The sequence below is a fragment of the Cyprinodon variegatus genome, unplaced genomic scaffold (assembly GCF_000732505.1).
Source record: "Cyprinodon variegatus isolate N-32 unplaced genomic scaffold, C_variegatus-1.0 Scaffold979, whole genome shotgun sequence".
Lineage (NCBI taxonomy): Eukaryota > Metazoa > Chordata > Actinopteri > Cyprinodontiformes > Cyprinodontidae > Cyprinodon > Cyprinodon variegatus.
The window spans coordinates 69,436-84,018 of NW_015151432.1; the positions used below are offsets into that span (position 1 = coordinate 69,436).

Consider the following 14,583-nt stretch of genomic DNA (forward strand, 5'->3'; position numbering starts at 1 on the left):
TAATACTCGCGCTACTATGGAGCAGAGCCAGACCGAACTTCCCCGAACTCAAACCTTGTGGGCGGGACTAAGTTCGGACTGGCACCCAGGCTATGTTTGCTCCTCCCTAACTATTCATTCCTCTCACCTGGCTTTTTCCCTCCCTGCCTCATTTACAGTTTATTCCTCTCACCTATTTCCTCTGGTTTAAATTCAGTTCAGCCTGAGCATTCAGTGCCAGATAATTTCTTGTCCTTCTGTCAGTCTGTCGTTTCAGTTTTAGTTCATGGTTCATGTCCTGGATCCTAGCTGCCAGTGGAAAGAGGGTTTTAGTGTTTGTCTCATCTCCTGATCGTTTACTGTTCCTCCCCCGAAGAGTCCTCTGGTTTTGGCTCATTATGTGGGGAGGTTCAGTTTTTATCCAGTAAACCTGGCTCCAGGAAGGAGACCAGTTTAAAGTCTGCTTCAAGTTGCGGTTCCACCTCCTGTCTCGGCTACCCTCTTCCACTGAGCCTGCCCGTCTGCACCTGATCCTGTCTGCTCCTGTGTGTGACCACCTGGTCATGCTTCTGGTCCCAGTCAGACTCTGAACCCTCCTGGGAGCCTGTGGATGCCTGGAAGTCTGGATCCTGCCACCTGTTCCTGTTCTGTCTGTTCTGGATCCCTGACCAGGATCGGTTCCAGCATGTCCTCTGGAACTGCAGCACTTGGGGACATTCTAGGACTAGACTGTTAAACCAGAGTGTCTGTGATTGAGCGGTGCCCCGCTCCCCATCCTGCAGTGTCCGCAAGCCACAGCTCCGCTTTTGTTTTGTTGGTTTATTTAATAAATGTTTTGAACGTTCCTACTGACTGTCTCTCCTTGAATACTGGGTCCATCTGTCCTCGGTTCATGACATTAATACTACAACCGTGAAAGAAATTCCTTCCTGTCAATAAGAATCAATTAATCACAAGTCAATTTTGTTTGTGTAGATTCCCTAGTTGGTATATACTGTATTATAAAATTACAAAATAATACATTGCAGTTTGTGGTTGTTGCATACCAAACTATGGAAAAGACCCATGCTTATGTTACAAAGAAAGGTGAGTTTTCAGGGGTGTCTTTACCCAGAGGCCCCATTGGTGTGTGCTGTGGGGAAAACACATGGGGGCCTTAGTAGTCCTCAATCATCTTTTCTGTCTCAGAGGGCTGGATCTTCATCTCAGCCTTCTGGGCCTTGGCCTCATACATCTCCCTCCTGCTAGCCCTCTGGAAGAAGCCACACTATTGGGGAGGGGGTGGGGGCGTAGTCGCAGTTATAGGAAGGCGAATGAAGATGTTATGGTTAGAATTATGGTTTAACATGAGAATTAGACATCAGTCCTATTAATTCCTATAGGCTCTGTTTGCAAAAAGGCAGCATGTAATTCTACTGGAGTATAACCAGCGTAGTCTTACCTTCCACAGAATTAGAATGATGATGCCAAGAAGCACGATTCCTGCTACAGCTGCAGAAATGATGATCCACAGAGGAAGTTCATAGGGTACCTCCACGCTCTCCTCTGGTTCTATAATCACTTTAAACTACAAGGAAAGACAAATAAGCAACATTTTGTTTTTGTGTTTTTTTTTATACCTTCTGTAATCAACAATGTCATGAGCGTAATGTAGCTAATACACACCGGCAGAGATTTGGGTTCCATCTTGATGGTTGGTTTATCTGTAATGAGCTTCAGTGTGGCGCTACCATGGACAGTAACTTCCACAGCATTGGAATAGTCCTGTAAACGCAAGCACCAAAAATATCTAAACATCTTCAGAAAAGACTTTTTTTAGAGACTATTTGTGTGACTTAAGCTACTGAGCAGACCTCCAACATGGTGCTGTTCCACAAGCGGGAGCGGACATAAATTTGAGCTGATTTGGAGACGTTGAGTAGAGGGCAGGTAAACTTCACGCATTTGGCCGTCTCCTGCGAGCAGTCCTTCAAGGGACAGGGTGAGGAAAAAAGCTTTTACACAAGTACAACAAACATGGACATTTTTTTTGTAAAGAATATATGGAGATATAATAGAAAACAAACAATAGCATCTGAATCAATACAAATTGTTTTCAACATTTTTTAGCTTTTCAGCCATTTAATAGCGTACAGCACATGTGTTTGTGGCTCTGCAAAGATACTATACAAGCCCATGCTTATTACATCAAGAAAAAAGTATTGACACCCTACTCTGACCCATTTAACGATTATCACAAGCCAACAGGGATTGATACACCTGTAGCTCCAAGGTTTAGCCGCATTTAAAGTCACTGTTGATACTGCACTGTTGAAAAAATTTAACTGTTCTTCTCTGTGTGTTGAAATCTTGCATCAGACCACTTTGGACCAGCAGACTGAGGAATCATGATGTTTATTGTAAGGACAACGCCACAGAATAACTTTGGTTCTCTACATCTTGACACGTCTGCGAGGTCTGCACGGCCAAATTACGCTATTTCAGGCTTCCACGCCCTGCCACGCACCTAGGAAAATTTGTAACTACACGGACAAATCTGCGCAGAAAGTGTACACATCTAAAGACATTCTGGGATTTAGTTAATAAATATCAACACCATCAACACATTGTGGAAAAATAGCAGGAAAGAAATGACTATCAATCTCCAACGGCATGAAGACTCAGGATGTCTGTGTGTCAAGCATAATGAGCCCTTCTCCAACATCTGTCTTCAGTCACCATAAGAGTATTCAAACATAGGACAAAGCACAACTGTCATTCTTGCGCATGTCACTTGAAGCTTGAAACCTATAAATCAATTGCTGAATTTGCGGTAACCCTTAATTTTCACCGTTTGCTATCCGTACAAGCATACAGATTTCAATAGCAGTGTGTTTTGCTTGGTGGCCGCACGTTTTGACCTCTGTTGAACTGTGCATGCACAAAGGCATTGTGGGCTTTGCTTATTGTAGATGATTGGATGCTGAAACCACAATCCTGCCCCTTCGTTCGGCGATGGCTTCTTTATTTTAACAAAGATGGCTTCCTTCTCCCCTCTATCAAACCATCTGTGCTCTCTGTCCGACATGTTAACATTTTGACAGGTGTGTCCTTTGTTCTTGAGGTCCAAGCGTCCAGCTAAATGTTGCCCAGAGCTGCTGGCTCTCCTACGCTGCTCCATGCATTTGTGTAGTTGTTGTTTGGTTTCTCCAGTATACGAGGCTCCTCTATCGCTGCACTGGATCACATCACAACACCTCTCAGCGTAGGTTGGGGTGTTCTGTCTTTAAGGTGGACCAATTTTTGTCTCAGTATGTTGTTGGACTTGAAATTCACTGGTATGTTATGTTTAGAGAAAATCCTTCTGTTTCTCAGAAATCCCTGACATGTATGGAATTAAAACAAGTTTGCGTCTCTTTGTTTAACAGAAGGCCAGTTTGGATAACCACATGCTTTAAGTGATTTCCTGACAAGGTTCTGTTCTTTTCTTCCCCCCCTGTACTTGAGAGAATATTGTCAGCCTGGACACTCAGAGTTCTGATTACAGAAACTTTTGTGTTGCAGTTGGTGATGTAGGTCAAGATGAAGCTTGTATTCATACTTTGACTCACAACTTTTATCATTTTGTATAAACAAAGTGTATATAAAATGAAAAAAAAAAGTGGAGTTTTTTAGACACTGCAAGACAAACCTTCCAATAACAGTGATCATAAAACATTATTCATAGAAAATTAAAGTTCAACAATGATTCATCCCCATATCAGCGTTTTTTGTTATGAAGTTGAAGATTTAACTAAAAGTAACGATAAATCGATATTAGCCAGAGTATGGAGCAGCATATGGCACGAGGAGAACAAAAAATCAATATATTTCTCAAAGTCAATCCTTTGTTTTTTTCCCTAAACGACTATATATATAATGTAATGTGTGCGTGTAACAGCGCTGACAATCTGAGCTGGATGATGTTAGTTTCTGGGTAAAAACATTAAAATGTAGAATTAATTGGTACGCTAATGCTTACCTCTCTTTACAGTGTGAGCTGGGAAAGACATAAGGGATGTCACTTCCTGTGTACTGAGGAAGTTGAACTTGAGCATAAGTTAAAAAAGGGGGGGATTGTTTTGCTGTTATAAGGGTTAAACATCACTGGGGGAGGCGCTTAAAATAACTTGAGGTGTCCTTTTTTATTAGTTTTATACGATGAGAAAAGCAAACGTTTGTCATCAGGAACACACTCATATGACTGACCTCTACTGTAAGTCATCAACTGATTAAAAATGTCAAAATATGTTTATGTGTTATCATCGACATTTCTAAGTTATTTTGCAAAAAACACATGGACATTTCCATTTTTTCTTTTTTAACCCATCGTTTTCTGGTTTCTTTCTTTGAGGTAAACCTGTTAGACACAAAGTGCACAGGATTCCAGGGCTGCAAGGGAGGGGAACAGTCCTATGGTGCGTTCAAACCCAATGCAAATAGTAACAAAATCACCACATTGGCCACACATCGCCAGCAATTCACACAGCGAGAGACAAACGCCACCTCATCATCAAACCAGCTGCTTGTAAGATGAGGCATTCTGTAATTCATACAAGAGCAGTGTGGAGAGAATATGATCTGTGAAACGAATTTAGAAAAACAACAACATTTGAAAATATAAAGTCTAGAAAAAGAATTAAAATATGAAACATTAAAAGTACAGAATAATAGAAGGGGTTAGGCTTTTTTTTTTTTTTTTTACAAATTTCCACTTTCTAAAGTGTATTTTCATCTATTTATCTATTAATTAGACTATTTTGTAGCAATAATGGAAAAAAATAACTCTAAATATGTCATGACTCTGCACTTTTTGGTTCTGTTTAGGTTTTCTTTTTAAAATTTTAGTTATACTCAATTCTTGTCTTTCTGTTTGTTTCTAGTTTATTGGCTTTCATTTTCATTCTGTGTTATTCTAGTTATTTTTTAATGTATTTGAGTTCTTAGGTATTGTTTACCCTCTGCTGCCCTCTTGTGTCAGACTCTTTTTCCCTAGCTCCCTTCTAGACTCCTCTGTCCACACCTGCTCCCAATCTGCTGATTAGCCTGGTCTTTGTTCAGTCTCCCATTTATACACCTCGTGTTCAGTCACTCTTTACTGGTTCCTCGTTGTTTCCTAGATTTTCGTTTTCTGTATTTGTTATTTTGCGTTTTTTCTTCTGTTGCTGCTTTTGGACATTAAACCTACAATGACTCATCTCTGCATTTGGCTCCTCCAAAACCTCCAATCAACCTGACAATATAGACCATTCCCTTCTTCCTCTCTTATAAATAATATTTTGTACATCTCCTCTGTTATTCTCCACCCTCCATCACAGCCACATCTAATCTCTCATTGGTTGTTGTAATGCAACACAAAAATTTACACTTTTTAACTCCAGCGATCGTTGACATCTCGCTCTTATCTCCTGTAGTCGCTGGAAACGTGTTCAGTGTGATCCTACCTTCACAGTGAACCAAATATGTCACCTCATAAGTGCTAATTGTTAGCAAGGAGTTGCTTACTATCTAAGTGTGTGTGTATCTACTGCTGGCGTGCTCTCATGCTCTGCAGAGGAACGCTGTGTTCTATCTCCCCCACGGTTTTGGTTCATTAATAGGGAGACTTGTTCCAGCAAAACAACTTACAAAGAGATCACTATGACCTGCTGAACAGGCCTAATCCTCAACTAAATGATCTAACACTAACAGAGGCGTCAGTTCTTCTGTGTGGTTTAGATCTGATGTTTCTTGTCTTCCTAGGAGATATCACATGGTGAAGGGAGAGTATATCAGAGAGCCCTTTATTTTTATCATAACCCAGTCAGCTGAATGAGACTAAAATAGCTCAAAGAACCCAGATGTGTTCATTATAAGGCTTTGAATATCACCAGCTGTTTTGTCAATGTCTGCTGAGAAGCATTCTGTTTTATTTTGTCATTTTATGGCACCGATGCGAAAAGCCAAGCTACCCATACGGCAATAAAACATGAACTGCCCCCGACATGTTTGAGCTATTTTTAAAGATGCTTTTGTTGTGTTTGTTGAACTTTTTTTTTTTTTTTTTTTTTACACATTCTCAAAGTGTCAGATAAAAGAGGATAGATGAGAAAGTCTCCCGCTGATGCTCCACAACTTACCAACTTGTAGGATTTTCGAGGTGTGAGAAACTTGATTGCTGCCTGGGACTCAACAGGTTGCAGCTCAATTGCTTCACTCGTGTCATCGTCTGCAGTCTGCCGTTTGGATCTGGCCTGCTTAGATCTGCTTTCTGACAACTGGAGCAGTTTGAAAGAGAAGGGTGGATGAAAGGGAGGAGGAAGGCAGAGACATTACATCAGAGAACTGCTGGTAATTACTGGTGTAGATAAAGACATGACCAAAGTCGTCTCAGAATAGCAGTGTCATTTCCACAGTCTATATGTAGGTTGCACACATTGTGTGTTTCTATTTAAGAATTTCTGAGGTCAGAATGTGGTGTCATAGTTGTTGATTTTTTCCTCAAGAGTGTTTCTGAACAGCGGTTTGCCTCTAAGGCCATTTTAACACTATTTACCACTAACATTTATTCCTTTGCTTAGACTTCTACAGTTCTCTTTATTGTGTATGTGAGTGGGCAAGTTGAATCAGGTTAATTTAGGCCAAAATGAACTGTAATTGCTAAGCTAGCTTAATTCAACCTCACCACATATACGTTTTGAATCCAAAATAAACTTTTCCTATTGTATGATACCATCTTTCTAACCTCCTACACATCCAGTTTCAGGGTAATGGTCAAATATTAGCATGCTAACAGGGAGTTATAATTAGAAATGAAGCATGGTGGAGTTAGCATAGACAATGTCCAGGTCTAGTAAGGCTACATCAAATCTTAACTTTGCTATTTATTGCTGCACATGAAACCTTTTGTAAAATTATGAGCATCATCTAAGCTGCAGCTCCAACTATAATTTTCTCCTTTCAAAATGTTACACTGGGTGCCAGGACTGTGCTGGGACTCAATGTATAACAAGCACATTTAACATTTGAAGCATAGCCTCAAACAAACTCTTCCAGTATCCTGTTTATATGTTATTTAAGCTTCAATTCAATGCAATATATTTTATTTATATAGCGCCAATTCACAACACGTCATCCCAAGGCACTTTACAGTTCATCAGATCATCCAGTCAAATTGATTCAAAGTTTTCTATCTAAGGAAAACCAGCTGATTGCATCGACTCATTGACTTGAATGCAATCCATCACACTGAGCATGCTTGTAGCGACAGTAGAGAGGAAAAACTCCCTTTTAACAGGAAGAAACCTCCAGCAGAACCAGGCTCGGTGTCAGCTTTGTACTCTTTTTAAAGAAAAATAACATGAATTTTATGCCCATAGATTGCCAGTGTTCTGTCAGACCAGCATACCTATAGTCAACATGAGCAAGATGTCAGATTTGCGTTTCTCCCTTCAGCTTTTTATGATAAATACACTTTAAACTACCTCAACCTGTGCTTGTCCCTTTAGTCATGTACAAAAAAAAAAAAATGGTCAGATTGCCTTGCACTTAAAAAAAACACCAAAAAGTATGTAATTAATTTTTTTGTACATGACTAAAGGGAAACACGCCTGTTGAGGTAGTTTAAAGTGAATTTTTCATACTAAACTAAAGGGATAAACAGGTTTTGACTATGGGTAAATGGTAAATGGCATGTACTTATATAGCACCTTTATTCAAGTCAGGAGACTTGACCAAAGCGCTTTACACTACATTCATTCACCCACACACTCACACACTGATGGGGGCAAGCTACAATGTAGCCACAGCTGCCCTGGGGCTCACTGACAGAAGCAGGACTGCCATACACTGGTGCCACCGGGCCCTCGGACCACCATCAGTAGATAATGCAGGTGGAGTGCCCAAGGACACAACAACACTGAAAGTTGGAGTCGGGGCTTGAACCGTCAACCTTTCGATTTCAGGGCAAACTCCTACATCCAACGCCACTGTCGGGTATGCTGGTCTGACTGGGGATGCTCATCTGAAAGGCACCAACCCCACCGTGACCCTGATAGATAAGTGGTGTAAGATGGATGAATTGTTTCTTTCAAGTTAAACACTAAACTGGCTTGAATTCCACATAGGACCAAAACAGTCCTTGCTTTACTGGACAGCAAACACAGCAGCGCTCAGTTTTCATTTTGGTGTTGTCTTTGGGAACAACCAGCTTTTTGTCTGAGTGTTTTGTAGGGTTTGAAATTCACAGGTATGTTATGTATTTCCTGACATATTTCATAAGTGTGAAGAACCCATAAATTAGATAAGATAGCGCTGCAGCAGCCGGGATGCAGGTCTCAATGCCCCTTTGGCTAGGTAAGTGAACTGCACAAAGGTAAGTCCTTGGCACAAACAGAGGACAGATATAAAGTTCATATTGCTGGGGATGATGGGTAGCCTTGGTACAGGCACCCCATGTAAAGGCTAATCAACTCAGCCTTCCTTAGTTTGACTCTCAACATTATGACCCATACGAATATCTTCACCTTTCCTGTCTAAATACTGCAGATGAAGACCAACAGAATTTACTAAAGAAAATAAAAAAATAAAAAATCCTAAACAATGCATTGTCAAGAGACACATTCCTCAATATTGACCTTGTGTTTAGAATGACTGGTCACAGTCATTCCTCTGTTACATAACCACTTTTCTAATTTCAAAAGAGATTTGTGTGGACTGCACTCTCAATGCATGAGAAAAACTGGAAAACTGGAATAAAAGATCCAAGGTGTGGCACATATCTACACTGGGTTGATCAGAAAGTCTTCCTAGCATCCTAAACTCCATGCTGCTTTTGTATGTTGTACAGTTATCCAAATTAATACAGCAAATGTGCTCTGAAATGTCAATACTGCTTCCAAACTTTCATTTATTAATCTCTGGAAAGTCTAAGTATAGTAACAACCCTATAAACCTTGCTTTAAATATTCTAAGATACCATTTGTTACTGATAAAATTTTTTGGCTAGTCTTCCTGCCGTTAGAAGATCAGTCAAAACTCATGTCAAACCTTATAAAGTCAAACAGGTGGAAGTGATATCAAAAGAATAAGTAAAATCACATTCAAAAACATTTTACAACAATCCAAACCAAAGCTGGAACAGAACCTTACAGTTAGATTAAGCGGGTTGATAACTTCTCCTCCTGGGTTGCATTCCATTTCTGAATCTCCTTTAACAACAATCTTTGTCAGGTACAGCAGCCACTTGCCATTGGCCACCTCATAGGGCCAATTAAACTCAACAGCAAGACTCCCCATGTCTGCCGGAAGATTGTCATTCATGTCCACCTGATGACACAAGTATTTTAGGTTAGAGAAAAGACCTTTAGATACAGTTCAGCTGAGAAAAGCAGCTAAACGCTGCAGCATCCACCCCTGGGCATTCTTACACCACAAGACAAAGCTCAATTAAACTTGCCTTGCCCACACAATATAAACTTTTTTTTTTACTTCAAAGACAGGGTGTGGATGAGGAAACTGTGGGTGGGGGAGCACACATATTATAGATTAAATATACAGCAGAGGAGATGACTCACATGCAAGGTGAACTCCACCAGACTACCCACGTTACTGGTGTTGACCATAGCATACTCTCCCATCACTTCCCCACCAAATCTAGTTCGCTTTGGTTCCATACTGAAAAAGACAAGGGTTAGGATTTTACACTCAGAACATACTAATGTCTCAGGGTTATGTCTTTGTACAGTTTCTTTGCTGGGAGGTTCTGACAGAACCTTCCAGAAATACTTGCATCCTGGAACCTTCTCACAAACCGCACAATATATTATAGGGAAGTTATAGCTACACCCATGGGCGGATGGGTATTTCACTAGTAAGGTGACTTCTGATGTGTTTCACTGGAATTCAAATGTTAATACTATGGTGTTGAAGGACAAGTTCTTCAATAAAAAATTTTTTTTAAATACTTCATCCACAAAACATCTAAAGTGGTGAAGAATATAATGATTTATTTAAGTTAAGAAATAAAGTATATAATAAATAGTTTAAAAAAATGTTGATTGTCCAAAATATACAATTCAGTTCAGTTTATTTATACTGTGCCAATTCACAAGACGTCATCTCAAGACATTTTACAATTCAACCAGATGATCCAGTCAGATTGAGTTTTCCATCTAAGGAAAACAAGCTGATTGAATCGACTCATTGACTCACAGACAATCCCTCACACTAAGCATGCTTATACTGTAGGGACAGTAGAGAGGAAAAACTCCCTTTTAACAGGAAGAAACCTCCAGCATAGATTCACACGCATGTCCATCATGGTTGGCTTCTAGGTATGCAAATATTTACTTCTGTTAGCAATGCCAAAGTTGACAATGATTATTGTACCGACATGAGAACAAGCTCAGCTGTTGACAGATTCTAGTAGCTCTGTGATAAAATTCAGAAATGTCTTCTTCTCTGCGTTACATTTCTCACATTCAAGCCAAAAATATTAAAAAGAAGCCAAAAAAGGGCGAACATCTGTGAAGAAGGATGTTCTTTTTCCAGGTGGATCATCAAAATAAGTGGTCCTCCAAACTGTCAATCATTCTGGTGACATGTTTATGTAAGGCTGTCCTACGTGCTCTTCCCTATTTTCACTTACTGGTGGTAAGTCTGACATAATGGAAAAATTGCAAATCTTCTTTTGGAAAGTAAGCTTGTATGAGTGATGCTAACAGCAACTTCTAAACAGAGCGTGAACGTGCTCTCACAGGCATTTAATAGGCGTTCCCTCTCGAAAGCAGGAAGAGGGTTGTACATTTTCTTTTTTTTTTAGACTGGAGAGGGCAGGTCGTTTAAAAAATTTATGAAAATCCTCCTCTATACCTTTAAGGAATCAAAGGGGCTTTTCAGATAAATGCAGTGTGTAGGATCTACCTCCATCTAGTGGTAAACTATATGAATCACAAATGACCGAAGAGCTTTCTCTGGTGGTTCACTATCAATCCTATAAAAACTACTAGGGAATTCATTCAGTCTATTTCTTCTAAATGGAGGGAGTGCGTCAACCTCTGTCATCCTTGTCAAATCAGCTAAAATAAACGATGAAACACATTTCCCTGAAGAAAGGACTTAAAGGTGCTGTAGGAGATATTGGAAAAACGGTTCCATCAAGCTATATTTTTGAACATACACAACCATGCCTCTCCCTTCAGACCACCTCTCAAAACCATGCCTTCAAACACATGAACGCGCATGCTGTCTGTCGAGGTGTTCAGATGAGATCGAGAACGAAACAAGCCAAGACCGAGTGCTTGTGAGACGAGCTAACAACAACATAATGCTACGTTCACACCTAAAGCAGCAGAGGAAGCAAAAGCAGCTAGTTTATATCCAAACTCAATGGTTGACGCGCATCACCGAACATTAAAAGGTTCCCCAGCGCATCTAGAGCAGCAGGAGCAGTGGGTCGTTGATCTGGGAGCTGGCAGGGAGACAGACAGCACTGATGATGCAGAGCGCTATGATCACTCCTCTGAAACAGTTTATCAACGCCTAAATTAACTTAAAATGCAGAAATCTGCGGGCAAAACATGTTCACTTTTATTATCCTGGTGCCTGCAGTTTGGATTACGTACATAAAAAAGGCCTTCCAGCCACCAAGACCGGGCCAGAGGCTGCTGTTGAATGGGATTCCTAATGACAGAGCACCCCCGGTGCACGGGGGTCTAAGCGGCTCGACAGAAATAATCTTGGAAGGCAGGATGATAATCTGGATGAACTGGCTGCACTGACCATGTTTTAAGGTGGACTTTCTCACTTCAAAATAGATTCAAACTACTTTTTACCCACTGATCAGCAAATATAGCTTCCATTGTTACAGGCAAAGTAAGGATAGGGTAGCTCCGCCCAATGTGCATCGGACCCCTTTTTTCCACCGCGCAGCCAGAGCAGCAAAAATGCTTCATCTGCGCATCAGAACTAAACTTGTACAAGCATGAAAAATAAAGCAGCATGCATGTTTTGCAGCTTCTGCTCCATTAGGTGTGAATGTAGCATAACAGTGGATAGCTTGCAAGTCCTGCATGAGCATTGGGGGGTCGATTCCTTCATGTGTCAGGGTACGTGCACAGGGGGGAGGGACAAGCAGACGACCATGATTGACGTGTCGGGAACCAATAGTGTACAACAGACCGTGTTTTGTGATTGGTGGACCTTACTCCTTCATTTCACACTGTAGCGGGGACCATTTATTTTAGTTTCACTTCCAGACCTTCTATTTCACGGCCTGCAACGCGACTGTGGGGAAATCTTCAAGCCACACTGTAAAAAATGTGTCAGAAAAGATCTCCTACTGCACCTTTAAAGAAGACTACGCCTACTAGCTGATAGGACTTTAGTGAAAAATAACAGTGGCTGGTAAGAGTTGCATCGCAGCTCATCCAGTGTAGGCTAACAAACCAACAGGCTGCCTCTAATGACAGGATGGAGCTGGCTTATTCATCCTTGATGTATTAGTTAAAATAAATAATGAAATACATGGGATCTCTCTTGGCACAGCAAAAACGATCTAGAAATGAGGAAAAATGTCTTAAATTAAGTGAGTTTACCATGTAAAATGAGTTGATGCAATCAACTGGTTTTCCTTACATAGAAAACTTTGAATCGATTTGATCTGGTTAACTGTAAAGAGCCTTGAGATGACATGTTGTGAATTATGTAGATAAACTGAATTGAATTGACTCAGAACCACCTGGTATGTCCTGCTGCATGATTTTAATGCAAAGTCATATAAAATCAATATTGCATCATCTACACTTTTACCTTTAATATTTATTTTAGTAATTAAAAAAGCCTTAAAATCAATATATTGGTTTCCTTCCACAACTATTTACCCATTTAAGTTTATCTGTGAATATAAAATCCAAACAAATTACCTTAAATGTTGTGGTTATGACGTGTTAAGACGTTAAAAAAGTTGAAGCTACATTGATAGCTTTGCAAGGTGCTATTTACAGAAGTCACTCTCTGTAAGGATGCCACACTTACATGGTGAAGAAAGGATTGATGTTGCTTTCGATCAGTATGGCCAGGGTCGACGGCGTCAGGTCATCCTGCTCACTAATACTGAAGAGTTCCATCATATCAAAACACAGAATGGACACCAAAACACAGAATTAAAAAATAGCCAATAAAAAGATCAGATCCCTGTAAACAGGAAACACCAAAAAAGCATTTAGAGGCTTTTGCTTTAAATACTTACGTTGATAGCCTCATTTCAGTCACTATGTCTTTTGTGTACAGACTGATGCCGGAAGTCTGAAACGACAGCTTCAGCTCCACCTGAAAAAAAACAACACATCAATCACATGTTGTTCTGCAGAACTGGAAGGGATTTAATTGTTTATTAACTTTAACTTTGGAAACTTTTTAAGGTGGATCGCTTGTTTATTTCTAGCCACATCCTTTCAGTCAAATGAAAGTTCAGATTTAGGCTGGGCTTCTTCCAATCCTTCTATTTTCTTTTTATTCTTTAATGCCATATGATGCTGCTGATGATCATTACACTGCTGAAGGACTTTGTCCATGTCTGAAAATACTGTTGGAGGGATTATGTGGTAGAGAGCAGATATGCTTCATGTTCTAAACCAAAAAAACTGTCTGGGAACATAACTCTACCATACAGCACTGCTGGCATGCCCATTTATTCTTTATCATTATTTGTTAGTTTTCCCATGAGGCAAAGGGTTAAGAGTATTGAGGTATTTTTGTGCCTTGGAACCCACCTTTTATCTTTATTATTTTCAAATTACGAACTGTAACCAAGACACAGGAGCAGAAACCACCTTCTGGCACCAAGGGGGGCAATATGGGGTAAAGGGAGCCAGGATATGGGGATCAAACCAATGACTTGCATTCATCATCTTACGAACATGAGCATGCTGCTCTAAAAACTAGATCAACCCTTCCTTGAGACACAAATCTAGGGAAGGATGCAGAACAAAAAATGCTGCTGCTTTGAAAGGTCCCAGTGGGGAGATTGACCTCTTCCTTAATTGGAAAAGGTTTGGAACCATCAGGACTCTTCCTAGAACTGGCCAGCTGTTTGCACTGAGCGTCTGAGGAGAACATTGGTCAGGGAGGTGAAGGGCTCCACGTTCACTCTGTCAGAGCTCCAGCCTTTTTCTTTGAGAAGAAACCCTTCCAGAATGGTAACAATCTCTGCAGCAATGCACCGCTCAAGCCAGTGCAGTAGAATGGCCAGATGAAAGCCACTCCTTAATAAATGGTAAATGGTCTGAACTTATATAGCGCTTTTTCAAGTCAGGAGACTTGACCAAAGAGCTTTACACTACATTTAGTCATTCACCCATTCACACACTGATGATGGCAGGCTACATTGTAGCCACAGCTGCCCAGGTGCTTACTGGCAGAAGCGAGGCTGCCGTACACTGGCGCCACCAGTCCCTCTGACCATCAGTAGGCAATGAAGTGTCTTGCCCAAGGATACTACACTGAAAGCCGGTGCCGGGGCTTCAACTGTCTACCCTTAAATTTCAGGGTAAACTCCTACATCTGACTAGCCTGGGTGCTATTCAGAACTTAGTCCCGCCCACAAGG

At 40.6% G+C, this 14,583-nt stretch overlaps 1 protein-coding gene across 1 annotated transcript in view; it reads right to left on the reverse strand.

The window, feature by feature from the left end:
- itga3 (integrin subunit alpha 3) overlaps nt 1-14,583 on the reverse strand; it is a 71,018-nt gene that overhangs the window by 5,426 nt on the left and 51,009 nt on the right. Inside the window, exons 17-25 of the mRNA XM_015399000.1 lie at nt 13,226-13,305; nt 13,012-13,089; nt 9,552-9,651; nt 9,127-9,303; nt 6,117-6,254; nt 1,833-1,946; nt 1,645-1,743; nt 1,421-1,546; nt 1,090-1,246 (exon numbers count right to left, since the gene is read on the reverse strand). Coding sequence (XP_015254486.1) covers nt 1,136-1,246; nt 1,421-1,546; nt 1,645-1,743; nt 1,833-1,946; nt 6,117-6,254; nt 9,127-9,303; nt 9,552-9,651; nt 13,012-13,089; nt 13,226-13,305 — 1,023 coding nt within the window. The 3' untranslated portion in view covers nt 1,090-1,135. The remainder of the gene's footprint in view (nt 1-1,089; nt 1,247-1,420; nt 1,547-1,644; nt 1,744-1,832; nt 1,947-6,116; nt 6,255-9,126; nt 9,304-9,551; nt 9,652-13,011; nt 13,090-13,225; nt 13,306-14,583) is intronic.